This window comes from Melopsittacus undulatus, chromosome 4, assembly GCF_012275295.1.
Source record: "Melopsittacus undulatus isolate bMelUnd1 chromosome 4, bMelUnd1.mat.Z, whole genome shotgun sequence".
NCBI classification, from domain to species: Eukaryota; Metazoa; Chordata; class Aves; order Psittaciformes; family Psittaculidae; genus Melopsittacus; species Melopsittacus undulatus.
This window is the reverse complement of record NC_047530.1, coordinates 2,193,635-2,220,873: the sequence shown is the minus strand read 5'-3', so window position 1 is coordinate 2,220,873 and position 27,239 is coordinate 2,193,635. Positions and strand designations below refer to the sequence as shown.

General features: G+C 60.9%; 3 protein-coding genes across 3 annotated transcripts; 2 read left to right on the top strand and 1 right to left on the bottom strand.

Annotated features, from left to right (window-relative positions):
• The first annotated feature begins 247 nt into the window (after window positions 1-247).
• Window positions 248-7,300, top strand: ZP1 (zona pellucida glycoprotein 1). The gene is made up of 11 exons (XM_034062297.1): window positions 248-404; window positions 1,950-2,071; window positions 2,150-3,620; window positions 4,545-4,688; window positions 5,326-5,510; window positions 5,987-6,084; window positions 6,280-6,407; window positions 6,483-6,672; window positions 6,752-6,902; window positions 7,022-7,106; window positions 7,191-7,300. The coding sequence occupies exons 1-11, from the start codon at window positions 248-250 to the stop codon at window positions 7,298-7,300; spliced, it is 2,841 nt and encodes a 946-aa protein (XP_033918188.1).
• Window positions 7,301-7,817: 517 nt separating this feature from the next.
• Window positions 7,818-14,009, bottom strand: PRPF19 (pre-mRNA processing factor 19). Its single transcript, XM_034061942.1, has 16 exons — window positions 13,849-14,009; window positions 13,600-13,749; window positions 12,489-12,565; window positions 12,252-12,393; window positions 11,288-11,361; window positions 11,105-11,167; window positions 10,948-10,989; window positions 10,776-10,850; window positions 10,496-10,571; window positions 10,235-10,344; window positions 9,995-10,150; window positions 9,847-9,916; window positions 9,446-9,531; window positions 8,321-8,491; window positions 8,072-8,177; window positions 7,818-7,967 (listed from the first exon to the last, which is right to left on the bottom strand). Exons 1-16 carry the CDS (start codon window positions 13,865-13,867, stop codon window positions 7,870-7,872), a joined length of 1,515 nt encoding a protein of 504 aa, XP_033917833.1. The 5' UTR covers window positions 13,868-14,009; the 3' UTR covers window positions 7,818-7,869.
• Window positions 14,010-16,536: 2,527 nt separating this feature from the next.
• Window positions 16,537-26,000, top strand: TMEM132A (transmembrane protein 132A). The gene is made up of 11 exons (XM_034062606.1): window positions 16,537-16,631; window positions 17,013-17,227; window positions 17,302-17,865; window positions 18,288-18,595; window positions 18,669-18,818; window positions 18,915-19,107; window positions 19,582-19,725; window positions 20,285-20,487; window positions 22,543-22,816; window positions 24,001-24,192; window positions 24,557-26,000. The coding sequence occupies exons 1-11, from the start codon at window positions 16,571-16,573 to the stop codon at window positions 25,691-25,693; spliced, it is 3,441 nt and encodes a 1,146-aa protein (XP_033918497.1). The 5' UTR covers window positions 16,537-16,570; the 3' UTR covers window positions 25,694-26,000.
• Window positions 26,001-27,239: the final 1,239 nt, after the last annotated feature.

Genomic DNA, 27,239 nt, shown 5'->3' with positions numbered 1-27,239 from the left:
GTTGGATCTAAGGGGGGGTTGGGTTGGATCTAAGGGGGGGTTGGGTTGGATCTTTGCTCCATTCCCATTCCCCATTCCCAAGGCCTCCTGCCCGGTCACCCCGGCCCAGGGCACTGAGGTCGCTGCTGGGCAGAGGAGCGAGGAGCCCTGGCACCATCCCAGCATTCCAGAGGCCTGGAATGTGCCACATTCCCAGTGCCGGCTATAAATCCCGGTCTCCGGCACCGAACGCGGCTCCATGCTCACCATGGGATGGAGCAGATCCCTCCGGCTCCTGCTGCTGCTCCTGGTCCATGGCCCCGGAGCCCTCTCACTCCTGCAGTACCGGTATGAGTGCCGGGAGCACCGGATGCAGCTGGAAGCACATCCCGGCCGCGGCCGCAGCGCTCGCTTCAGGGTCCTGGGTGAGCTGGGATGGGGGGATCGGATCCATATGGAACGGCTCTGGAAGGGGATGTGGGGAACATGGAGAGGGGTTGGGATGAGGGATGCGGGGATGGGATAAGGGGAACATGGAGAGGGGTTGGGATGAGGGATGCAGGGATGGGATAAGGGGAACATGGAGAGGGGTTGGGATGAGGGATGCGGGGATGGGATAAGGGGAACATGGAGAGGGGTTGGGATGAGGGATGCAGGGATGGGATAAGGGGAATGGCTTTAACCTGGGGTGGGATTGGATGGGCTCAGAGCTCCCTTCATCTGTGTATCTGACACAATAATTACTGAGATGATGCTTTTTGTCAGAATATGTAATGTTAATATGTAAATATGTAAATATGTTAATATGTTAATGTGTTAATATGTAAATGTTACATTTGGGGGGTGGGTTCTTAGCATCATATCCCCAGTTCCATACTTAAGAATTTGGTATATACACCTTGGAACTTAGAGTTACTATACGTTATATATATATATAACTGTACGTTATATATATATACACACACTATACGTTATATATATACACACACAATACGTTATATATATATATAACTATACGTTATATAGTTATATACAGGAACTTAGAGTAACTATAACGTTACATTTAATCCTTGCTACTCCTAAGAATGTGTGTGCATGTTTAGTACAACCTTTGCTGGGCTTACTTAGGCTTGACTTTGTCAAACCTTTACCAGCTTACATGACTCTGTTGTCATGTGCTTGGAACTGGGATATATTTACCTGTTGATGCTTTAGTTCATGGCTCTTTTCTAACTGTCCTTACATTGCACTGCACAGACCTTACAGCAACTTAAAGTGTGTATCTACAATAGAAATGCTTTAGCAAATGGACCTTTTTGGGGCCAGTTTTAAGGAAATAAGGTTTTCAAACCCCCTAAGACCTTTTCCTTTGTACTTGTAGAGCCATTTGCCTGTATTGCTACTTACATAAATGGCATCATTGAGACAATAACTGTTACCAAAAAGAGAATTGTAGTGACAATGACAGAAGTTTGTGGACAAGCAGCATTTGATAAGTGGTAAATTCTATGTCTCCAATGAAATCCAGGTGCTTGAAACCAGAAGGTTCAGAGTTAGTACAGGTTTAGTGCTCTGGAACCACTCAGCTTCCTGTACATCACATTGACTAGGGAAGGCTTCACTGCCTGTAGTGTGAGTAGGTTTTAGTGTTTGAGCTGGTGTTTGTTCTTAAACATCAAACTCAGCTCTCAGAGCCTGAGAAGTGTCAGTGTTTGTGTTGGATTGGATGTAAAGAAGGAGTCCTTTACTGTTAGGGTGGTGAGGCACTGGAATGGGTTATCCATTGAGGTTGTGAATGCTCCATCCCTGGTGTTCAAGGCCAGGATGGATGAAGCCTTGGGTGATATGGTTTAGTGTGAGGTGTCCCTGCCCATGGCAGGGGTTGGAACTGGATGATCTTAAGGTCCTTTCCAACCCTAACTGTTCTATGGTTCATCCCACCCCATCCCATGACTCCCCTTATCCCACAGATGAGTCTGGGACCCCCTTTGACGTCGCCAACTGCTCCATCTGCCTCCATTGGCTCCACAGCAGAGCCGACGGTGCCATCGTCTTCTCCTCCGGCTACGAGGGCTGCCATGTGCTGGTGAAGGTGAGGCCCCATCCATCCCATCACCCCCATTGTGGTGCTATGGGGCTGGGGGTCATTGTGTCCCCTGCCCCATTGCAGGGGGACCGCTACGTCCTGCGGGTGCAGCTGGAGGAGACACTGCCCAATGGGGTCCCGGTCACCTCCTATGGGGTGAACATGACCTGTCCTAAACCCGCTGGTGATGAGCATCCCTTTGGTGGCCATGGCAACGGCATCCGCCAGAGCCAGGCTGGGGTCCTGGTCCCCCTGTCCCAGCCTGGCCTCCTGCACCACATATCCCAATCCTCCATCAGCATCCCAGGATCCCGGCTCACATCCCAAGTGCATCCGGAGCCGGTGCCCCCCCCGGCACGGGCAGAGCCTCAGGACCAGATGGGAATGGGGCATCCTGGGCTCCAGACCCACAGCCAACCTGCTCTGGTGCATCCTGGTGCTCCGGATCCAGCAGGAGCTGGGGGGCAGAGCCAGAGACAGACGGGAATGGTGCGACCTGGGGCTCAGCATCAACCGGGTCTTCTTCAGCCACTGATTCAGACCCACAACCAACCTGGGGTGATGCAATCTATGGGTCAGAATCCATCAGGTCATGTCCGTCCTGGGGTTCAGACCCACAACCAACCTGGGCTGATGCATTCTATGGGTCAGAACCAACAGGGTCACATCCGTCCTGGGGTTCAGACCCACAACCAGCCCGGGCTAATGCATTCTATGGGGCAGAACCAACAGGGTCACGTCCGTCCTGGGGTTCAGACCCACAACCAACCTGGGGTAATGCATTCTATAGGTCAGAACCAACAGGGTCACATCCGTCCTGCGGTTCAGACCCACAACCAACCTGGGCTGATGCATTCTATGGGTCAGAATCCATCAGGTCATGTCCGTCCTGGGGTTCAGACCCACAATCAACCCGGACTGATGCATTCTATGGGTCAGAATCAACAGGGTCACATCCGTCCTGGGGTTCAGACCCACAACCAACCTGGGCTGATGCATTCTATGGGTCAAAATCAACAGGGTCATGTGCGTCCTGGGGTTCAGACCCATAACCAACCTGGAGTAATTCATTCTATGGGTCAGAATCAACCAGGTCACATCCGTCCTGGGGTTCAGACCCAAACCCATGCAGTTCTGGTGCACCCGGGGGCTCAGGCTCAAGCAGGAGCCCCCCATGCAGTGCTTGCACCCCAAAACCAGCCCGGTTTGGTGCATGGCACCAGTGGCTTCATGCACACCAGTGCTCAGACCCACACAGGCTTCCTGCGTCCAGCAGCTCACCCCCCAACCCACCCCAACCCTCAGCCCCATTCCCAAGGCAGCCATGTCCATCCCGGGATGCTCCATCCCAGCCATTCCCGACCGGGAATGACCCATCCCGGGCTTCAATCCCGGCCGGGTTTGCTGCGTCCTGGTCTCCATGCTCAGCCCCATCCAGGTTTGGGGCGCCCAGGACTGCAGCCCCAAGCCCAGCCTGGATTGATGAGGCCTGGGCTCCAGTCCCAGCCCAGTCTGCTGCAATCCACAGCCCTCTTCTACCCATCAGCAGGGGCAGGTAAGCGGAGGGGATGCGATGGGATGGGGCAATGGGATGGGATGGGGCAATGGGATGGGATGGGGCAATGGGATGGGATGGAGCCCCTGGACCAGCAGGATGCAGGGGATGCGATGGGATGGGACAATGGGATGGGATGGGTGCCCTGGACCAGTGGGATGCAGGGGATGCAATGGGGTGGGGCAATGGGATGGGATGGGTCCTCTGGACCAGTGGGATGCAGGGGATGCGATGGGATGGGGCAATGGGATGGGGCAATGGGATTGGATGGGTGCCCTGGACCAGCGGGATGCAGGGGATGCGATGGGATGGGGTGATGGGATGGGATGGGTCACCTGGACCAGAGGGATGCAGGGGATGCAATGGGATGGGGAGATGGGATGGGATGGGTCCCCTGGACCAGTGGGATGCAGGGGATGCGATGGGATGGGGCAATGGGATGGGGCAATGGGATTGGATGGGTGCCCTGGACCAGCGGGATGCAGGGGATGCGATGGGATGGGGTGATGGGATGGGATGGGTGCCCTGGACCAGTGGGATGCGATGGGATGGGGCAATGGGATGGGATGGGTCCCCTGGACCAGCAGGATGCAATGGGATGGGGAGATGGGATGGGATGGGTCCCCTGGACCAGTGGGATGCAGGGGATGCTTTGGGATGGGGTGATGGGATGCGATGGGTCCCCTGGACCAGTGGGATGCAATGGGATGGGGCGATGGGATGGGATGGGTCCCTTGGACCAGTGGGATACAGGGAATGGGATGGGGCAATGGGATGGGATGGGTGCCCTGGACCAGCGGGATGCAGGGGATGCTTTGGGATGGGGCAATGGGATGGGATGGGATGGGTGCCCTGGACCAGCGGGATGCAGGGGATGCTTTGGGATGGAATGCTGAGGGCAGTGCCCCCTTTGTGCCACCCTAGGCACCCCACTGAGCCGGGAGCAGTGCCAGGTGGCTGTGGGGAGGATGCCGTGTGTGGCACCGCAGGGCAGGGATGCATGTCTGCAGGCAGGATGCTGCTATGATGACATGGACCGGACTGTGCCCTGTTACTATGGCAACACCGGTAGGATGCTCTGGCAGGGATGTGCCATCACCTGCATCCCTGGGTGGATAAATGGGGCTGGAGGTGCCCCTTTAAATGGGAGAGTGGGACTGGTTTGAAAGCCAAAGGCTTTGGGATGGGCTGCCCAGGGCACCATCTATGGAGGGGCTCAGGACCAGTGTAGATGTGACCCTCAGTGCTGTGGGTTATGGGGTGGCTTTGGGGCTGGATCTTAAGTTCTTTCCCATCTTGGTTGATTGGGGAGCAAGGAAGCTGTGGCTGCCCCATCCCTGGCAGTGTTCAAGGGCGGGTTGGACACAGGGGCTTGGAGCATCCCGGTGCCCATGGCACTGGATGAGCTTTAGGCTCCATCCCATCCCATCCCATCCCACCCCACCCCATCCCATCCCATCCCCATCCCATCCCATCCCATCCCATCCCATCCCATCCCCATCCCATCCCATCCCATCCCATCCCATCCCACCCCACCCCATCCCATCCCATCCCATCCCATCGCATCCCATCCCATCGCCATCCCATCCCCATCCCATCCCATCCCATCCCCATCCCATCCCCATCCTATCCCATCCCATCCCCATCCCATCCCACCCCATAAGTCCCCATTGCTGGGGTGATGGGCTCTCTCCTGCTGCTGCAGCCACAGTTCAGTGCCTGCTGGAGGGTCAGTTCGTGCTGGTGGTGCCGCGGGGGCTCAGCACCCAGCCCTACAACCTGGACAGTGTGCGCCTGGCCAGCAGCCAGCCTGGCTGTGAGCCCCTGCGCGTCACCGAGGCCTTCGTCATGTTCCGCTTCGCTGTCACACAGTGCGGGACCACGGCGCAGGTGGGGAGGGGGCAGCCATCATCATCATCATCATCATCATCATCATCCATCATCATCATCATCATCATCATCATCACCACCATCATCATCCATCATCATCATCACCACCAATCATCATCATCATCCATCATCATCACCATCATTCATCATCATCACCATAATCACCATCATCACCATCACCCATCATCATCATCCATCATCATCACCATCATCATCATCATCATCTTCACCATCATCATCACCATCACCATCACCCATCATCATCATCATCACCACCATCCATCATCATCACCCATCATCACCATCATTCATCATCATCACCATCACCCATCACCATCATTATCATCATCATCATCATCACTATCACCATCATCACCACCAATCACCATCATCACCATCACCATCCATCATCATTGTCCATCATCATTATCACCATCACCATCACCATCCTCACCCCATGTCTGTGTCCCCCCCAGGTGATCGAGGACCAGCTCATCTATGAGAACCAGCTCATCTCCACCATCGATGTGCAGGGGTCCCCCCGGGGCTCCATCACACGGGACAGCATCTACATGTGAGACACCAGCACCCCCTTACCCCCAGCACCCCCCTTACCTCCAGCATCCCCCTTACCCCCAGCACCCCCTTACCTCCAGCACCCCCTTACCTCCAGCATCCCCTCTTGGTGCTGGGACCATGGACCCGTCCCTCTATGGGGCTGGGGTCCATGGAAGGGGGGGGCTCACCCACCCCTGCCCTGCTCCCTCAGCCTCCAAGCCCGCTGCATCTACAACGCCAGTGATCTCCTGCCCCTCCGCATGGAAGTTGCCATCCCCACCACTGCGGCCGCCGTGGCCAGGCCGGGCCCATTGGGGCTCCAGTTGCGCATCGCCACTGGTGAGCATCACATCCACTGGTGCCCTTCATCCCGGCTCCCTCCTCATCCCCCTCAGCATCTCCCTGTGCCCATAGATGAGAGCTACAGCTCCTACCACCCCGATGGTGACTTCCCCCTGGTGAAGGTGCTGCGGGACCCCATCTACGTGGAGGTCCGGCTCCTGCACAAGACAGACCCCAACCTGGTGCTGGTGCTGCACCAGTGCTGGGCAGCCCCCAGCACCGAGCCCACGGCACAGCCCCAGTGGCCCATTCTGGTGGATGGGTGAGCAGAGGGCAATGAGGATGGAGATGGGGGTGGGGGGTACCTGTGTTCACCATAAAGGTCCCTTTTGCACCCCAAGGTGCCCCTTTGTAGGGGATAACTATAGGACGCAGCTCGTGCCGGTCGGACCAGCATCCCCACAGCTCCCATTCCCCAGCCATTACCAGCGCTTCATCATCTCCACCTTCACCTTTGTGGAGCCCCCATCCATGGCAGTGCTGGAGGGAGAGGTGAGGGGGGGTGATGGAGCAGCACTGCCCCCAGTGGAGGGGTGAATGGGGCTCTATGGGGCTCGGAGACCCTTCCATGGGGGGCCTCGAGGCTGATGGAGCCCACGTGTGGGTCGCAGGTGTTCATCTCCTGCAGTGCCTCCGTCTGCCATCTGGCCCAGCCTGAGCCCTGCCGCCCCTCCTGCCACCTTGGGGTGCCCTCACGTGAGTGTGGATGTGGCCTGGGCATGGGGACCCCCCCTTTGTGTGTGTGTGACCCCCAAACCAAGGCCCTTGTCCCCCCCCCAGGTGCACGGCGGTCACCAAGGGGCAGGAGAACAGGAGCCATGGGCACGGTCAGCTCCCAGGGCAGCATCACCTTCCCTATGGGGACCAGGCTGCAGCGAGGCAGGGGATGAAGTCCCTGCTCTTCCTCTCCTCCAGGCAGATGTTGCTGCACATCTGGGCACACTGCATCAATAAAGCCCCTGGAGCACAGCTGGATGGGTGCTTTGTGCATAAGGGGGGGTAGGAGGGAGGGAAAGGGTCCCATGGCCCCATAGCCGAGCTGGCAGCACCATCCCAGCCCACCCATGCCTGTGCCAGCTCCTTGGTCACCCTCAGCCCAGGCCCAGTGGAGCACACGTGATGGTGAAGAGCTCTTTATTCCCACCCTGAAGCCTATAGACTGGATACAAACCCTGCCCATGTCCCCCCTTTGTCCCCCCCCACCTCATTCCAGCTGCAAACATCCACCAGTGCCAAGGGGGGAGCTCCTTGTCCCCATTCCAAGCACAAAGCAGGAGCTAAAGGCAGGGAAGAAAACACACACACGAGGCTGCAAAGCAAAACTCAACTCAAAGCAGCCCAGAAACCAAAACCCCAACAGCTACAGAGGAGAGCCTGGAGAAGGGACGAACCCGGCTCCCTCCCTACCCCATCCCATATCCCTCCCATCCCAAACCCCAATGAGACCCCAGCTCCGTGGCTACAGGCTGTAGAACTTGAGGCTCCGGTCCATGCCCGTGGAGGCAATGAACTTGGCGTGGTGGCCAAAGGCCACTCCTGTGGTGAGGCCACTGTGCTCTGGGGAGGGAAGAGAGCAGGGGATGGGACCCAAGCAGCATTGGACCCTGCTCATCCCCCATTGAGGGTGCAGGGAGAGGGGTTCCCTGCCCTGCTGTGCTCACCTGTGAAGTGCAGGATCTCAGTCCACTGCTTGCAGATGTAGATCTGCACATCCGTGCCCCCCAGCGCCAGGTAGGTACCACTCTGGTCGAAGATGAGCGACTTCACCTATGGAGGAGAAGGGGGAAAGAGGGTCCCATCCGGCTCAGGATGCTCACCCCTGCCCAGCCTGCTGCTTCAAAGCAGAGCAAGCCCAGAGCATTGGGGAACTGAGGGTGCTGAGCAGCACAGCACCAAGGGGCTGCTCCCACCTCGAAGTTGTTTTCCAGCTGCAAGGTCTTGAAGTTCTTGAGCTTGCGGAGATCCCAGAGCTTGACCGAGGAATCATCAGCAGCCGTGGCCAAGTAGTATCCGTTCTCCGAGAAGGCAATGCTGGTAATGGGGCCGGAATGGCCTGGGAAGTTGGCCACGTTGGTGCGTTCCTATGGGGAAAGGCAGCTGGAGCCAGGGTGCAATGGATACCCCAAGGAGGGGATGGGATCCTGAGCTGGGTCCCCAGGGCTCAGAGCCACATCCTGCATCTGGGCCACAGCAGCACCATGGAACGCTCCAGGCTTGGGAAGCTGCTCATGGCAAAGGAGCTGATGGAGCCGAGTAGGAGCAGCCGGAGCCCAGGCAGCCAAGGAGCCCCCAGCATCCTGACCTGCACCAGCACCAGTGCAGGAACAGGGCAGGGATCGGGCCCCTGTGCTGGGCACTGGGGAGGCTGCAGCTCCAATCCTGTGCTCAGCTCTGGGCCCCTCACTGCAAGAGAGACCTTGAGGGGCTGGATGGGGCCAGAGAAGGGCAATGGAGCTGGAGCAGGGCCTGGAGCACAAGAGATGGGGAAGGGCTGAGGGAGCTGCAGGTTCAGATGGAGAAGAGAAGGCTCAGGGGGGACCTGATGGCTCCAAGTGCCTGAGAGGAGGATGGAGCCAGGAGGGGCTGAGCTCTGCTCCCAAGGAACAAGGGATGGGACAAGAGGAAACGGCCTCGAGCTGCACCAGGGCAGGTTCAGATGGAGCTGAGGAACAATTCCTGCCCCAGAGGGTGCTCAGGCATTGGAACAGGCTGCCCAGGGCAGGGCTGCAGGCACCGGCCCTGCAAGTGCTCACACACCCCATAGACAAGGCCTCAGTGCCATGGGGCAGTGGTGGCATTGGGGCTGGACTGGATGCTGTTAAAGCCCTTTCCCAGGCTGGCTCATTCCATGCCTCCATGCCCATGAGTCTGCTTCAGCCAGAACCAGGGGGTGAAGCAGCTGCTCCTGAGCTGAAGCTTTGTGGGTCCAGAACCCCCAAACTCCATTGATTGAACCCTCTGCAGGGCACTGAACCCCATCCCCCTGGATGCTGCCTCCCCATCCCCTCCCCTCGCACACCCGGAGCTGGTTGTACCTTCAGATCCCAGATCTTGATCTGAGAGTCCATGGTTCCCGTGCCAAAGATGAGCCCATCCGGGTGGAACTGGGCACAGGTGAGAGCTGCAGGGACATGGGAATTGCATTGGGAAGGAGCTCTTCCCTGGGAGGGTGCTGAGGCACTGGCACAGGGTGCCCAGAGAAGCTGTGGCTGCCCCATCCCTGGCAGTGCTCAAGGCCAGGTTGGACACAGGGCAAGCTCTAAAGTCCCTTCCAACCCCAAATATCCCATCATTTGGAGGGTTGGGAAGGATTCCTTTGTTCCCAGCTCCATCCCCATCAGGTCCTGGTGAGCTCCAGGACATCAGGGACCCACAGGCAGGAAAATGCCACCTCCAGAAGCTCCCCCAGGGTTGGGATCCTCATCCCCATCCTTACCACAGCCAGAGCTCTCATCTGTCACCTTGGTGAGGACACGGCCTGTCTGGATGTCCGAGAAAGCCCAATACTGGTGGGGAGGAAGAGCATGGTGAGGATGAGGAGCAGGAGGAAGGGGAAGGAGCTGTGGCCAGGGCTGAGCTCTCACCTGATCATCCGAGGAGCTCAGCAGGTAGTCACCAGTGGCATGGAGGCTCAGCCCTGTCACTGAGCCCTCGTGGGCACGCACAACCTGCACGCACGAGGCGTTGGGCACGGACCAGATCCGGATGGTGGCATCCGGAGAGGCCGAGAACACCAGGTCCTGGATAGGGATGGAGGATGCTGAGCTCAGGAGGTGGAGCCCTCAGCAGAGCACCAAGGGGGTGGAAGAGGGGCTGGAGCCCACCTGGGATGGGTGGAACACCACACTGGTGACCTTCTTGGAATGCCCCTTGAGCGTTGCCAGGATCTGCTCCGAGCTCTTGTCAAAGACGATGACGTTTTTATCCGCCCCACCTGGAAAACAGAGTGAAGGGAGCTGGGATCCTGCTGGGATCCATGCAGGAGATCCCTTCCCATCCCTTGTCCCAGCTCCATCCCCCAACGGGCACTGGAAGCTCTCAGGGGCCACCACTCAGCCTCAGCAAGCAGAGGAGGGACCATTTACCAGTGAGGATCTTGTTGGTGTCGGAAGGACACAGGTCCAAGGCCAGGATCCCTGGAATGCTGGCGCTGTGCAGCCCCTGTGTGATGGGGAGGACACCAGGTTAATGCCCCAGTATGAACACAGCCCCCAGAGGAAGCAGGGAGCTCCTTGAACATGGGAACAGGAGCTCCTGGAGCATCTCCTCAGGCACACTGAGCCTCAGCCCCTTTCCATGCTCATCCCAGCAGCTGATGGATGGGGAAGGACCCAGCTCCATAGGGAAGGTCCTGAAGCCACTCACCACATGGGAAGCAACCTGCCGGTACTTGCTGAGCTCCTCTGGCTTCACCAGCTCCTCTGGCACCGTCTTCCCTCTCTGCAGGAGGGACATGGGATGGGGATGGGCAGTGGGATCGCCCGGGGGGCAGCACGTACCTGCTGTGGGGTGTCAGGGGTAGAATGGGGATCCTCACCTTCTTCCGCTCCGTGGTGAGCACCGTGGCCTTGTCTTGGAGCTGGGCAAGAGAGCAGGGAATGGGGGGTCAGAGATGGAGCAGGAGGAAAGGGTTAGGATTAGGGTTAGGGTTAGGAAGAGCTCAATGGGCCCCGAGGAGAGGGAGGATCCGTTACCTTCTGGATGATCTCTGGGGTCATGCCCGCCAGCTCCCCCAGCTCCATGGGCTCCCCCGCGCCCTATGGGACACAGGGAAGGGTGAGACCCAAGCAGGAAGAGGGGGGGAAGGAGTGGGGTGAAGGGGGGAAGGGGCAGGAAGTGAGGGGGGGGGAAGGGGCAGGAGGGGAGGGGGGACTCACGGCAACGTTGGGCTGGGAGGATGGCACCGCCTGGGGCACGATGAGCCCAGCCTGGGGCTTCAGGGTGGCCAGAGCTGGGGGAGAGAGGGCACAGGTGAGGAATGGGAAATGGGACAGAACCCAATGCAATGATCCCAACCACAGCATCCAATACAGGGATCCCAACCACAGCACCCAATACAGGAATCCCAACCTCAGCATCCAATACAGTGATCCCAACCTTAGCACCCAATACAGGGATCCCAACCACAACACCCAATACAGGGATCCCAACCTCAGCACCCAACACAGGGATCCAAACCTCAGCACCCATTGCCCAGCACAGTGACCCCAACCTCAGCACCCATTACCCAGCACAGTGACCCCAACCTCAGCACCCATTACCCATCCCAGTGACCCCAACCTCAGCACCCATTGCCCAGCACACAGACCCCAACCTCAGCACCCATTGCCCAGCACACAGATCCCAACCTCAGCACCTATTACCCATCACAGTGATCCCAACCTCAGCACCCATTGCCCATCACAGCGACCCCAACCTCAGCACCCATTACCCATCACAGTGACCCCAACCTCAGCACCCATTACCCACCACAGTGACCCCAACCTCAGCACCTATTACCCATCACAGTGATCCCAACCTCAGCACCCATTGCCCATCCCAGTGACCCCAACCTCAGCACCCATTGCCCATCACAGCGACCCCAACCTCAGCACCCAATACCCATCCCAGTGACACCAACCTCAGCACCCATTACCCAGCACAGTGACCCCAACCTCAGCACCTATTACCCATCACAGTGATCCCAACCTCAGCACCCATTGCCCATCCCAGTGACCCCAACCTCAGCACCCATTGCCCATCACAGCGACCCCAACCTCAGCACCCAATACCCACCCCAGTGACCCCAACCTCAGCCCCCATCCCCATCTGCTCCCCGCTCCCCCCATCCCCTTGTGCCACCTTCTCTGGCCGCGGTGACCTCCTTGGTGAGCCTGGCGATGACCCTGCAGGCAGCATCGTGCTGGTAGAGGGCATGGGACAGCTCCTGGCGCGTGGTCTGCAGCTGCTGGCGCAGGGTGAAGCTGTGCAGCATGACTGCATCCTGCCGGGATGGGTGTGTTGGCATCACCGGTACCACCGGCACCACTGGTATCACCGGCATCACCACCGGCTCAGCACCATCCCCCCCACCCTTACCCATTCATCCTGCAGAGCCTTCAGGATGGCCGGGATGCTGGTGGCGGATGGAGGCTTCGGCCGGATCGGGTGTGCGACTGTCGGGGGGGAGAGCATCAACCTCAACGCTCCAGCCCTACATCCCACCCCACTTCCCTTCCATTGCCTTGCAACGACACGAATCCCACGGGAAGCCATTCCTTATGGTGGCAGCGCCACACGGCGGACCCACAGCGCCCCATAAGTGGCCACATGTGGGGCCTCCCCATAGCCCCATCCCCTTTTACCCCCCTCCCCATAACCCCATCCCTTTTACCCCCCTCCCCACAGCCCCATCCCTTTTTACCCCCCTCCCCATAGCCCCATCCCCTTTACCCCCCTCCCCATAACCCCATCCCCTTTTACCCCCCCCCATAGCCCCATCCCCTTTACCCCCCTCCCCATAACCCCATCCCTTTTACCTCCTCCCCATATCCCCATCCCCTTTACCCCCTCCCCATAGCCCCATCCTCTTTACCCCCTCCCCACAGCCCCATCCCCTTTACCCCCTCCCCATAGCCCCATCCCCTTTTACCCCCCTCCCCATAGCCCCATCCCCTTTTACCGCCCTCCCCATATCCCCATCCCCTTTTACCCCCTCCCCATAGCCCCATCCCCTTTTACCCCCCTCCCCATAGCCCCATCCCCTTTACCCCCCTCCCCATAGCACCATCCACTTTACCCCCCTCCCCACAACCCCATCCCTTTACCCCCCTCCCCACAGCCCCATCCCCTTTTACCCCCTCCCCATAGCCCCATCCCCTTTTACCCCCCTCCCCATAGCCCCATCCCCTTTACCCCCCTCCCCATAGCACCATCCACTTTACCCCCCTCCCCACAACCCCATCCCTTTACCCCCCTCCCCACAGCCCCATCCCCTTTACCCCCTCCCCATATCCCCATCCCCTTTACCCCCTCCCCATATCCCCATCCCCTTTACCCCCTCCCCATAGCCCCATCCCCTTTACCCCCATCCCCTTTACCCCCTCCCCACAGCCCCATAGCCCCTCTACCCCCTCCCCATAGCCCCATCTCCTTTACCCCCTCCCCATCCCCTTTTACCCCCCCCATACCCCTTTACCCCCCCCCCCACCCTTGATGTCGATGAGCTGCTCCTCGGACAGCGGTTGGTTGTTGACCGGGTCCGTCCCGTTCTCCGCTATGTACTTCTCGATCAGTCTCCGCTCGTACACGTGGTTGGACACCGGAGACACGCACGGGTGCTCGGGGACCTCATTGGAGACTGCGGACAGAGGGGGGGGGGGTTACCGGAGGGCTCCGGTGAGGCCTCCCCCCCCCCGGTACCGGCACCGGGCCCGGCCTAGGCCTAGGCCGCACTCACTGGAGCAGATGAGCGCCATGGCGGACGCCTGCGGGCACCGATGGCCGCCTGCTCCGCTTCCGGTGCCGGGGGTTCCGCTTCCGGTCGGTGGGGACGGAGCCTCAACGGCACACGCGGGGGGGGGGAACCGGTGGGAACGGAAATGCTCCCGGCGTGCACCGCGGCCCCGCTACGTGCACCCTCCCCCCCCCCGTTGCTATGGAGACCACGGTGAACGGACTACAACTCCCATGGTGCCCCGCGGCGGATGCGGACTACAGCTCCCGGCATGCACCGCGCGCAAGCCAAGTCCCGCAGGGGAGGGGGTGTTGCTATAGAGACGGAGGGAGGGACTACAACTCCCATGGTGCCCTGCGGGACTCCGGACTACAGCTCCCGGCGTGCCCCGCGGCGGCGGCCATTGTGGTCTCCCCGCACGCTCCGGCTCCGCAGCGCCCCCGTGCGGTGACCGTGAGCGATGCACGGGGGGAATCCGGTGGGATTGGGGGGTCCCCGTTGGTCGGGGGGGGGAGACGGCACTGGGGGGACTGGGGAGGTCCCAATTGGGGTGGTCCCGGTGGGATTGGGGGTTCGGGATACTGGGAAGGTCCCAATGGAATGGGGGAGGGGGATCCGATGGGATTGGGTTCCCGGTTGGTGGGGGGGAAGTGGGGGGATTGGGGGATCCCAATTGGGGTGGTCCCGGTGGGATTGGGGGGCTCCCGTTGGGGGAGGGGGCCATGGGCAGGGGAGGGTCCCAATTGGGATGGTCCCGGTGGGATTGAGGGTGTCCCCATTGCAGCACCCTAAAGCTGGGGGGGATGCTCCCATTGATGGCAAAGGGGGGGGACACCCCATAACTGGGAGGAGGGAGGGACCCCCAGGGTGCACCCCTTGAGCTGCCCCATTGCGCCCCATGGACCCCAGAGCATCTCCTTCCCTGTACCCCCTTGTCCCATTGCAGCATCCCAAAAGCTGGGGGATGCTCCCATTGATGGCAAAGGGGGGGGGGGTCCCCGGAACAGGGAGGAGGGAGGGACCCCCAGGGTGCCCCCCATCGACCCCCCAGCATCCCCCTCCCTTCGCCCCCTTGTCCCACAGACGGGGTCCCCCCATTGCAGCACCCTAAAGCTGGGGGGGATGCTCCCATCGATGGCAGAAGTGGGGGGACCCCATAACTGGGAGGAGGGAGACCCCCAAGCACACTCCTCACGAGCTGCCCCATTGCGCCCCATTGCTTTGGCTCTGGAACCCCAAACACGCATCCCTCAGGGACCCCCCATTACATACAGGGAGGTGTCGTCCCCCCCCATCTCCCCCCATTGCAGCACCCCAAAAGCTCGGACGTGCTCCCAGTTCCTTCTCCCAAGCCAAAAGTGCCTTGCCCAGGGTGGGGGTCCCCCTTGCCCCTATGGGGGGGGGATCCTGCTCCCGACCTCAGGCAGAAATGGGGGTTCACCCTATGGGGGGGGTGCAGCCCCCCTGACCCCCCCTCGCTGTCAGCGCTCGGGTTTGAAGCTGGTTTTAAGCTGGTTTTATACATGGGTCTGAATAAAACCAGGTTCATCCCAGTCTGGCTCCTCTGCTCTGCCCATGGATCCCATTGGGATACGTGGGGGGGGGTCCCCCCAATCCCAGTCTGGAGGGGGTTGGGGTGCACTCATCCTTCTCCCTCTGCTGATGGTGCTGGGGGGGACAAGGGGGGGTTATCCCTTGTGCCAGGATCTGATCCTGGCTCCATCCCTGTGGCTGCCCCTGTTCCCTGCTCTCAACAGGGCTCATTGTATCCCATGTCCTGGAGTGGGGATGGGGATGGGAATGGGAAGGGGGTGAGAGTGGAATGGGGATGGGGATGGGGATGGGAAGGGGATAAGGATAGGATAGAGCTGGGAATGGAGACGGGATTGGAGAGCTGGATGGAAATGGGAATGAGGATTGTAATGTGGAATGGGATGGGGTGGTGATGAGAATGGGGATGGGGATAGGAATGGGGATGGTAGTGGGATGGGGATGGAAATGGGGATAGGGAGCGGGATGGGAATGGGAAAGGGATGAGAATAGGATAGAGTTGGGAATGGAGACAGGATTGGGCAGCAGGATTGGAATGGGAATAAACAGTGTAATGTGGAAGAGGATGGGGTGGTGATGTGAATGGGGATGGGATTAGGATGGGATTGGAATGAGAGTGGGGATGGGGAACAGGATGGGAATGGGGATAGGGATGGAAATGAGGATGGGGAGTGGAATGGGAAAGGGACGGGGATGGGAATGGAAATGGGGATGGGAATAGAAATGGGGAGTGGAATGGGGAGGAGGATGGGGTGGGAATGGGGATAGGGAGGGAAATGGGGATGGGAATGGGAATGGGGATAGGGAGGGAAATGGGGATGGGAATAGGAATGGGTGTGGAATTGGGAGAAGGATGGGGTGGGAATGGGGATAGGAATGGGTCTGGGGAGCAGGATGGGAATAGGGATGGAACTGGGGATGTGGAGTGGAACGGGAAAGGGACGGGGATGGGGATGGGAATAGGAATAGGGAGGAGGATGAGGTGGGAATGGGGATGGGAATGTGTCTGTGGAGCAGGATGTGAATGGGAACGCTCCGTGCACGGCCGCACAGGGCAGGCAAGAGCCGGTGTTTAGGACCCGGCGGGACGAGGCGGTGCCGGTGCGGGTCCCGCCCCGGCCCCATTGTCTGTACGGGAGGCGGAGGGACCGGGAGCGGCGGCCGAGCCCCGGCCATGGCCCCGGTACCGGCCCCGTGGCTGCCGCTGCTGAGCGTGGCCCTGCTGTGCTGCTCGGGTGAGTGCGACCGGTACCGATCGCGATCGTGGTCTGGGATGGGTCATTCCCATTTCCTTTCCCTTACACCATTCCCATAGTCGGGAATAGCTTCCACACGGTGGGATCCCCTCCGGATCGCGGGGGACGCACGGGATCCCCCGCGATCCGGAGGGGATCCCCCGTGTGGAAAGTGGGATCCACTGGGACAACCCTCCTTGCTTCCCATTGGGAATCCCCCCCCCTTCCTTCCCCAGTTCATCACCGGCTTCCTAAGCCCTTCCCGTGCATCCCACCGGGATCGCATCCCCCCGTTCCCCGTTGTTATGAATGGACGGGGGGCAGATGGGATGATGGATGCAGGGATGCTCTATGGTACCAGCACCGCTGTTCTCCCCATAGCAAAGGGGGACGGGGACCCCCCGGACCCCGTGTACCTCCCGGCAGAGCTGGAGCTCCTCGGTGTACCGGAATACTACCGCTTGCAACGGGCGGACCGGGATATCCCAACCAACACTTCCATGGATACCCACACCGAGACCTTCCTGGTGCTGCGGCACAGCACCGGTACCCAGCCCGTGGTCCAGGCCACCTACCCCCCCTTCAGCACCCGGCAGGTAAAGTGCATCCCAAATCCCTACCCTATGTATCCTATAAGCATCCTGATGCCATTATCCCTATCCCGATGCAGGAGGTGCCTATGGAGAAGCATAGGGAAGCATGGGCAGTGAGGGCTGTGTCCGTTGAGAGCTCGGTGTCACCAGCAGAGCCCTTTGCCCGTGTGCTCTTCCATCTGTATGGGCCTGACTGGATGGCTGGGAAACGGGATCATCCCAAGGGATGGGATCATCATGGAGAGCAGGATCACCCCAGGAAGTGGGATCATCATCAGGAGCGGGATCATCCCGGAGAGTGGGGTCACCCCAAGGAGCAGAACCAGCCCAGGAACTGGGATCACCCCCAGGAGTGGGATCAGCCTAAAGAGAGGGATCATCCCAAGGAGCGGGATCATCCTGGAGAGTGGGATCACCCCAAGGAGCAGAACCATGCCAGGAACTGGGATCACCCCAAGCACTGGGAACATCCTGGACAATGGGATCACCCCGGAAAGCAGGATCACCCCATGGAATGGGATCAGCCCATGGAATGGGACCACCCCATGGAACGGGATCACCCCAAGGACCAAGACCTGCCCTGTGTCACCCTCCATGCACACCACCGCGGGCGGGTGGCCCGTGGCTCGTGCCACCTGCAGGTCAGTGCCACCATGGGCTCAACCCCTTAGCCCCCCAACTGGGATAAACCGGGATGAACTGGGATAAACCAGGATAAACCGGGATGAACCGGGATAAACCGGCATAAACTGGGATAAACCAGGATAAACTGGGATGAACGGGGATGAACCGGGATAAACCAGGATAAACCGGGATAAACCGGGATGAACTGGGATAAACCGGGATGAACTGGGATAAACTGGGATAAACCAGGATAAACCGGGATGAACTGGGATGAACCGGGACAAACTGGGATAAACCGGGATGAACCAGGATAAACCGGGATAAACTGGGATAAACTGGGATGAACCGGGATAAACCGGGATAAACCAGGATAAACCGGGATAAACCGGGATAAACTGGGACAAACTGGGATAACCCAGGACCCCTCTCTCCCCTCCAGGCCCCCCTGGGCGCCTGTGTGGTAGAGCTGCAGATCCCCCCCCCCTGGTTCTCCCCCGAGCCCCCGGAGCCGGTGGAGCTGCACTACAGCCTGACGGGATCCCGGGAATGCCGCGGCCATACCGGAGCTGCCCCACGGTACCTGGGATCACTGGAGCTGCGGGCGGCAGAGCCGGTGCGGTGGCAGGAGGTGCGGTTGGATGCCAAGGTCCTGCTGCGGGTACCCGATGCCACCATGCGCCCGGGGCAGAGCTTCACCACCACAGTCACCCTGCGGCACAACTTCACTGCCGACCTCCTGGTGCTCCGGTGAGGGATGTGGGGGTGTCCTCTATGGGGTGGGTGAGGGATGGGGTGAGATCTGATGGGGATGCTCCCATAGGATCAAGGCCAAGAAGGGGCTGCAAGTGATGGGTGCCCGCGCCGCGGTGCCCGGTGTATGGGCAACACAAGTGGAGCGCAGCCGTGGTCCCAAGCACTCCACTGTGGTGGTGACGTGCCGGAGGAGCGGGGATGCTGATGGTGGCTCCAGGTATGGGATACCCACTATGGGGTTTGTTCATCCCAGTACGGCCCAGTGTGGATACTGGGGGGGTAAAGGGCAGATTGACCCCATATGGTGGCACAGGGTGGCTGATCCCGAGGCGTTCCTGCATGTGGATGTGGCGGTGGAGAACGGCACCGTGGGGCTGGCGCCGGCGCGGCCCCTCACGTGGCAAGTGGAGTACCCAGGCCAGGACCCCGAGGCGCAGAAGGACAAACTGGTGTGGGAGATCCAAGTGTCAGAGAGGGATGTCCGTGCGCTCGTCCCCCTTGTGCAGGTGGGTACCTCCAGTCCCATCCCCATCATCCCACCCCCATCATCCCATCCCCATCCCATCCCCACCATCCCATCCCCAAAATCCCATCCCCATCATTCCATCCCCACATCCCATCCTCACCATCTCATCCCCACATCCCACCCTCACCATCCCATCCCCACCATCCCATCCCCATCATCCCATCCCCACCATCCCATCCCCATCATCCCATCCCCATCCCATCCCCATATCCCATCCCCATATCCCATCCCCAAATCCCATCCCCACAATCCCACCCTCACCATCCCACCCCCATCATCCCATCCTCACCATCCCATCCCCATCATCCCATCCTCACCATCCCATCCTCACCATCCCATCCCCACATTCCATCCCCACCATCCCATCCCCATCCCATCCTCACCATCCCACCCCCACATCCCATCCCCATCACCCCCAATGGAGCCATGTGCTCAGCCCCACTCTGCCCCACAGGACCTGGAGATCCTCAACACAGCCCCATTGACAGGGGTCCCCCGCTTCGTGCCTGTCAGACTGGTGGCAGTGGAGGCAGGGGGTGCCATCACTGAGCTCCCGGAGCCCCCCGGCTGTGAGTCAGCTGACAAGCAAGTCCTGCAGGTGAGTGGGACCCCCAGATCCCCCCAGTACCCCATAGACACCCCTATCCCCCCCTATATCCCCCATATCCCCTATATTCCCCTATATCCCCCTATCCCCCTATATCCCCCTATACCCCCTATACGCCCCTATCCCCCTATCCCCCCTATTCCCCTATATCCCCCATACCCCCTATACCCCCATATATCCCCCTATACCCCCTATATTCCCCTATCCCCCTATACCCCCCTATATCCCCTATACCCCATATATCCCCCTATACCCCCTATCCCCTCTATCCACCTATATCCCCCTATACTCCCTATACCCCCCTATCCCCCCTACATTCCCCTATCCCCCTATACCCCCTATATTCCCCTATACCCTCTATATCCCCCATCCCCCTGTCCCCTTATACCCCCCTATACCTCCCTATAAGCCCCTATCCCCATATACCCCCCTATACACCCTATACCCCCATATATCCCCCTATCCCCCTATGACCCCCTATACCCCCCTATCCCCCCTATGTCTCCTTATACCCCCATACCCCCCATCCCCATATGCTCCCCACACGCAGGTGTCCGAGGGCTGCTCGGCAGTGCAGGTGCTGGGCCGGGAGAGCCGTGGGGCGCGTGGGGCGCGGGTGGATTTCTGGTGCCGCCGCCTGCACACGTCCCTGCTGTTCACCGTGTGGGCCCCACTGCTGCCGCTGCGCGTCCAGCTGGGGGACATGGTGCTGGAGCAGCTGCGCGGATGGCGCCGGCCTGCGGGCACCGGCAGGTGAGAGCCGGGGCACCGGCATGGGGGCATGGGGCATGGGGAGCGCTGGGCTGAGACCCTATGTGCTGAGTGCATGGGGCAGGATCAGTGCATGGGGAGCGCTGTGCTGAGCAGTGCATGGGGAGTGCTGTGCTGAGCAGGATCAGTGCATGGGGCAGGATCAGGGCATGGGGAGTGCTGTGCTGGGCAGGATCAGTGCATGGGGAGCACTGTGCTGGGCAGGATCAGTTCATGGGGAGCGCTGTGCTGAGCAGGATCAGTGCATGGGGAGTGCTGTGCTGAGCACCTGGGTGCTCAATGAATGGGGAGCACTGTGCTGAGCAGGATCAGTGCATGGGGAGCACTGTGTTGAGCCCCTGGGTGCTCAATGCATGGGGCAGGATCAGTGCATCGGCAGGATCAGTGCATGGGGCAGGATCAGTGCATGGAGAGTGCTGTGCTGAGCAGGATCAGTGCATGGGGCAGGATCAGGGCATGGGGCAGGATCAGAGCATGGGGAGCACTGTGCTGAGCAGGATCAGTGCATGGGGAGTGCTGTGCTGAGCAGGATCAGTGCATGGGGCAGGATCAATGCATGGGGCAGGATCAGTGCATGGGGAGTGCTGTGCTGAGCCCCCATAGCCCCCTGCACCCCTGCCCCTAACCCCACTCATGACCCATGTCCCTGTCCCATTAACCCCCGTGGTGCTGTGCACCCCTACCCCGCTGAGCCCTCACACACTCACTGCACATCCCCCATGGCCACCCCTGCCCATCCCCACGTTCCGGTACCACCCGTGGCCCCCATCCCCATATCCTGGTGCCCCCCATGTCCCATCCCCATGCCCTGGTACCACCCATCCCCATTGCCATCCCCATCCCCATTTCCCATCCCCGGTGCCCCCCATATCTTGTTCCCATGTCCTGGCACCACCCGTGTCCCATCCCCATACCCTGGTACCATCCATTCCCATATCCTGGTACCATCCATCCTCACCCCCATCCTCATGTCCTGATACCCCCGTGTTCCATCCCCATCCCCATGCCCTGGTACCACCCATTCCCATCCCCATCCTCGTGTCCTATCCCTGGTGTCCCCCATACCCTGTTCCCATGTCCCATTGCCCCGTGTCCCACCTCCGTGTCCTGATACCACCCATCCATCCCCATCCCCATGTCCTGGTACCACCCATCCCCATCCCTGTGTTCTGGTGCCCCTGTGTCCCATCCCCATCCGCATGCCCTGGTACCACCCATCCATCCCCATCCCTGTGCCTCCGTACCCCCGTGCCCCATCCCCGTGTCCTGGTACCACTCATCCATCCCCATCCCCATCCCCACTGCATTATCTCGGTGCCCCCGTGTCCCATCTCCATCCCCCTGTACTGGTACTACCCATCCCCATCCCCATCCCTGTGTCCTGGTACCACCCATCCCCATCTCCGTCTGCCTGTGCCCCCGTGTCCCATCCCTATCCCTATCCCCATCCCATCCCCATCCCCATGTCTCTCTCCGGTTCCCTGCAGCTCCGGTACCGGTCAGTATCGTGGCTGCCGCCCGCAGTTCCAGCGCACGGCGCTGCGGGTCCTGGTACCACCCGTCCATCCCATCCCCATGTCCATCCCATCCCATCCCCATCCCCATCCCATCCCCATCCCATTCCATCCCATCCCCATCCCATCCCCATCCCATCCCATCCCCATCCCCATCCCCATCCCATCCCCATCCCATCCCCATCCCCATCCCATCCCCATCCCATCCCCATCCCATCCCATCCCCATCCCATCCCATCCCCATCCCCATCCCATCCCATCCCCATCCCCATCCCCATCCCATCCCCATCCCATCCCCATCTCATCCCCATCCCCATCCCCATCCCCATCCCATCCCCATCCCATCCCCATCCCATCCCCATCTCATCCCCATCCCCATCCCATCCCCATCCCCATCCCCATCCCCATCCCCATCCCCATCCCCATCCCATCCCCATCCCCATCCCCATCCCCATCCCATCCCCATCCCCATCCCCATCCCCATCCCATCCCCATCCCCACGTCTGTCTCCGGTTCCCCGCAGCTCCGGTGCAGCCGGTGTCGGTGCCGGTACCGGCTCCGGTCGGTATCGCGGCTGCCGCCCGCAGTTCCAGCGCACGTCGCTGCGGGTCCTGGCTCACTTCGCGGCGCGGCCGCAGTCCGGGGGCCGTCCCCTCGCGTACCTGCCCAGCCCCACATGGCTGCTGGACGTGACCCCCCTGGTGGCTGCGCGCACCCGCGTCCAGGACCCGCGCGTGGCCGCGCTGGAGCCGGGGCCCGTCCTGGTGGGGCTGGAGCCGGGGGTGACATCGGTGGAGGTGGGGATGGGGGGGGCAGGGGGGGGGGGGATGGGGGAGGGTCCTGAGGGGAGGGAGGGGGAGGGAGATGGGGGGGGTCTGGGGAAATGGGGGGTGCTGGGGGAGCTGGGAGGGTGCAGGGGATGGACGGGATGGAGGGAGGGATGAAGGGGATGGAGGGGGGATGAAGGGGATGGAGGGAGGGATGAAGGGGATGGAGGGGGGATGAAGGGGATGGAGGGAGGGATGAAGGGGATGGAGGGGGGATGAAGGGGATGGAGGGGGGATGAAGGGGATGGAGGGAGGGATGAAGGGGATGGAGGGGGGGATGAAGGGGATGGAGGGGGGATGCAGGGGATGGAGGGAGGGATGAAGGGGATGGAGGGAGGGATGAAGGGGATGGAGGGGGGATGCAGGGGATGGAGGGGGGATGAAGGGGATGGAGGGGGGGATGAAGGGGATGGAGGGGGGATGCAGGGGATGGAGGGGGGATGCAGGGGATGGAGGGGGGATGAAGGGGATGGAGGGGGGATGAAGGGGATGGAGGGAGGGATGAAGGGGATGGAGGGGGGATGAAGGGGATGGAGGGAGGGATGAAGGGGATGGAGGGGGGATGAAGGGGATGGAGGGAGGGATGGAGGGGATGGAGGGAGGCTGGAGAGATGGATGGAGGGAGGGTGCAGGTGTGTCCTTGGGGGAGCAGAGGTGGTGTAAAGGGTGCTGGAGGGAGATAAAGGGGTGCAAGGAGGTGATTGAGGGAGCTGGAGGGGGGTTCATAGGGGTTCTGGAGGGTGCCAGTGGGTTCTGAAGGGAGATAGGGGGTCCTGGAGGGAGGTACCGGGGTGCAAAGGGGGTGCTGTGGGGAGGGGGAGAGGTGCAGGGGAGGGAGAGATGGAGGGAGGGAGGCTGAGGGGGGGTCTGAAGCCAGAGGGAGGGAGATGGAAGGCTCAGGGTGGGCAGAGGGGAGCTGGGAGGGATGAAGGAGATGGAGGGAGGGGGATGCAGGGGATGGATGGAGGGATGCAGGGGATGGAGGGAGGATGAAGGGGATGGAGGGAGGGATGAAGGAGATGGAAGGAGGGATGCAGGGGATGGAGGGAGGGATGCAGGGGATAGACAGGGCACTGGAGGGTCTGCAGCCCAGGCCATGGTGTCAGTGTCTGGAGCTGTGACCTGGGGCTCACAGTGTCCCCCCCATGCCCCAGGTCCGCTCCCCACTGTCGGACTCCATCCTGGGGGAGCAGACAGTGGTGGTGTCGGAGGAGAAGGTGACGGTGACGGAGCTCCGGGCACAGCTGGTGTCAGGGCTGTCCCTGACGGTGCAGGCAGAGCCAGGGCACCATGGGCTGGTGACTGCCAGTGCTGTGGGCACAGGGACCCTGCAGGTGCCCAAGCAGGTGAGAGAACCGGAGCTGTGCTGCTCCAGTGCCTAAAGGGGCTGCAGGAAACCGGGAGAGGGGCCTGGGACAAGGGATGTAGGGACAGGCCAAGGGGAATGGCTTGAACCTGCCCAAGAGAGGGGAGACTGAGCTGAGCTCTTAGGCAGAAGCTGTTCCCTGGGAGGGTGCTGAGGCGCTGGCACAGGGTGCCCAGAGAAGCTGTGGCTGCCCCATCCCTGGCAGTGCTCAAGGCCAGGTTGGACACAGGGGCTTGGAGCAGCTGCTCCATGGGAAGCGGTTGGGGTTGGATCCGGATGGGGTTTAAGCTCCTTCATCCCACCCCATTCCATTATCCCACTGCCATCCCCCCCTCCCCTTCCAGGAGGCGACGCTCTCAGTCTGGTTGTCCTTCTCCGACCACACTCTGGCCCCACTGGATCTCTATGGCTCACAGGACACAGCCTTGACCATAACCTCTCTGGACCCCACCGTGGCCACCGTGGGGGGCTCACCGGGGGTCCCCACCGTGCACCCATGGGTGGTGGCCGAGGGCCCTGGGCATGGGGCACTGCTGGAGCTCAGCCTGCACCCCCCGGATGCCTGCCGCCGGGGCCGGCACCATGGCACCGCACTGGCCACCGGCACTGCCTGGATCCAGGTGTTGGGGGGCCAGGGCACCAGCACCCCCCGGAGCCCCCATGGGTCCGGGTCCCCCTTCCATAGGGCAGAAGGGGCGATGTCGGGGGAGGCGGTGACGGCAGCCGGTGAGGCACAGAGGAGGGATCCTATGGGAATGGGACCAGCCAGCACCAAGCTGCAAGGGTTGGGGTCTTCCTCGGAGGAAGAGGAGGATGGGTACGGCCAGAACCACGCTGGTGATGATGATGATGATGAGGAGGAGGAGATGGTGAAGGCTCCGGAGCGTGTAACCGACCTGGAGATCGGCATGTACGTCCTGCTGGGGGTCTTCTGCTTGGCCATCTTCATCTTCCTCATCAACTGCATCTTCTTCGTGCTGCGCTACCAGCAGAAGGAGCTGCCTGATGCCGCGGCCCCATCGGCCCCACAGCCCCACAACTGGGTCTGGTTGGGCACCGACCAGGAGGAGCTGAGCCGGCAGCTGGACCGGCGGCAGCCGGAGCCCCTGGTCACTGATGGCATCACCGATGGCATCACCAATGGCACCACCAATGGCACCACCGATGGCACCACCGATGGGCGCTGCTGCTGTGGCTCTGAAGCAGGGGGTGACCCCACTGCCCCCCAGCCCCATAGGGAAACTGGAGGCCCCCAGCCCCATAGGGAAGCTGCAGCACCACGGGGCGGCCGCAGGAAGAGGGTGGAATTTGTCACCTTCTCCCCATCGCGGGCCCCCGAGGAGCCCCCCGAGCCCATTCCCAATGTCCAGTCCATCCTGGTGGCCAGTGAGGACGACATCCGCTGGGTGTGTGAGGATATGGGGCTGCGGGACCCCGAGGAGCTCCGCAGCTACATGGAGAGGATCCGGGGCAGCTCCTGACCGGGGCAGGCAGAAGGGACCGGATCCCCCCTGTGCCACCATAGGGACACACACACGGGTTGGGGACCATGTGTGGGGATGGGGTCTTGGGGTGTCCTTAGGGTCTCGTTGCGTTGTGTTCATAGTGATGATGATGATGAGTCCTGGGGGGGTCCCTGTGTCCTCCCTGTGTCCCTTACCCCGATCCATGCGTCCGGGTTTGTACGGCTGATGTTTTGTACCTGTCCCATGTGCTGGGGGCTGTTATTTATGGAGGGGTCCTCACCCTGACCTGGATACAGGCAATAAAGTGTTGGAGAGGACCCGAGCAGCTCCTGCGCATCCTAACCCTAACCATCCCTAACCCTAACCCTAATGCCGGCTCCAGGTGGGAGCTGCTCATGGGATGGCTCCAGAGGCTGGTGATGGATGTGGTCCGGGAGGGAGACATTGGGAATGGGATCTGCTTCCTTCCTCCTCCTCTTCCTCCCATCCCTGCCTGCTCCTGGGGCTGTCCCCAGCATCCCCCTTGCAATAACAGCCACAAGTTCCTCTATTATGGGATACCATAGGGATTGCCCATTCCAGGCCCTTCACCCCCCCCCCCAAATCACCCTTGGATTCACCCTGCTCCTGCCACGATCCCCATCCTTCCCTCTGCCCCACACGGGGCTCAAACCATCCCCACAGCTCCCCATGGGGACCACAGAGATGGGGCTCCCATCCCGCAGAGCCCAGACCCATAGGAGCCCCAGGCTGAGGACCCATAGGAGCCCCCCAGGAGGAAGGGGCAGACATGGGGTGCATGGGTACCCCCAGATGAAGGGGCTGCACCAGGATGGATGTGATGCTACCTGCTCCAAGGCCTCCATCACCGGCAGGGCCATACAAGGGCTCTGCTCCCCATCACCCCCATCCAACACCATAGGGTTTGGTGGTGGCTCCTCCCCACACCAATGGTCCCATCACAGCCCCGTGCTCTGGTCCATGCCCACCTCCCGGTGCCTCATCCCTGCTCCATCATAGGATAACCCAGGATGGAAGGTCCCCATCAGCCAATGGGATTTCTCCTTCCTGGGGGTTTCCTTCTGCTTCCTCCTTGGCTGGGGGCTCTGCTGCTGTAGGGGGGTCTGAGCCCCATAAGCACCCATCAGCACCCATCAGCACCCATCAGAGCCTCAGGGTCAGCACAAAGCCCACACAACCCCTGGGTTCCATAGGGATGGAGGGGACCCTCAAGCTCATCCAGTTCCATGGGCACGGATCCCTTCCATTGGAGTGGGATGCTCCAATCCCTGTGTCCAACCTGGCCTTGATGGGATGGGGCAGCCACAGCTCCTATGGGCACCCTATGCTAGGGCAGAGCCCTTTAGGATGGGACCCAGTTTGGTCTCAGCACCCAGTGCACATCCCCATGCCCATGGCCTCCAGGCTATGGGATGGATCCGGATGCGAGGGACCCTCCATCAGGGAGCACCGAGAGGCCACATCCCACCTCACAAGCATCCTCCTGCCCCATCCCACCCCAGAGGAGGAGGAAGGAGCCCCACACTCTGCTCCATCACCC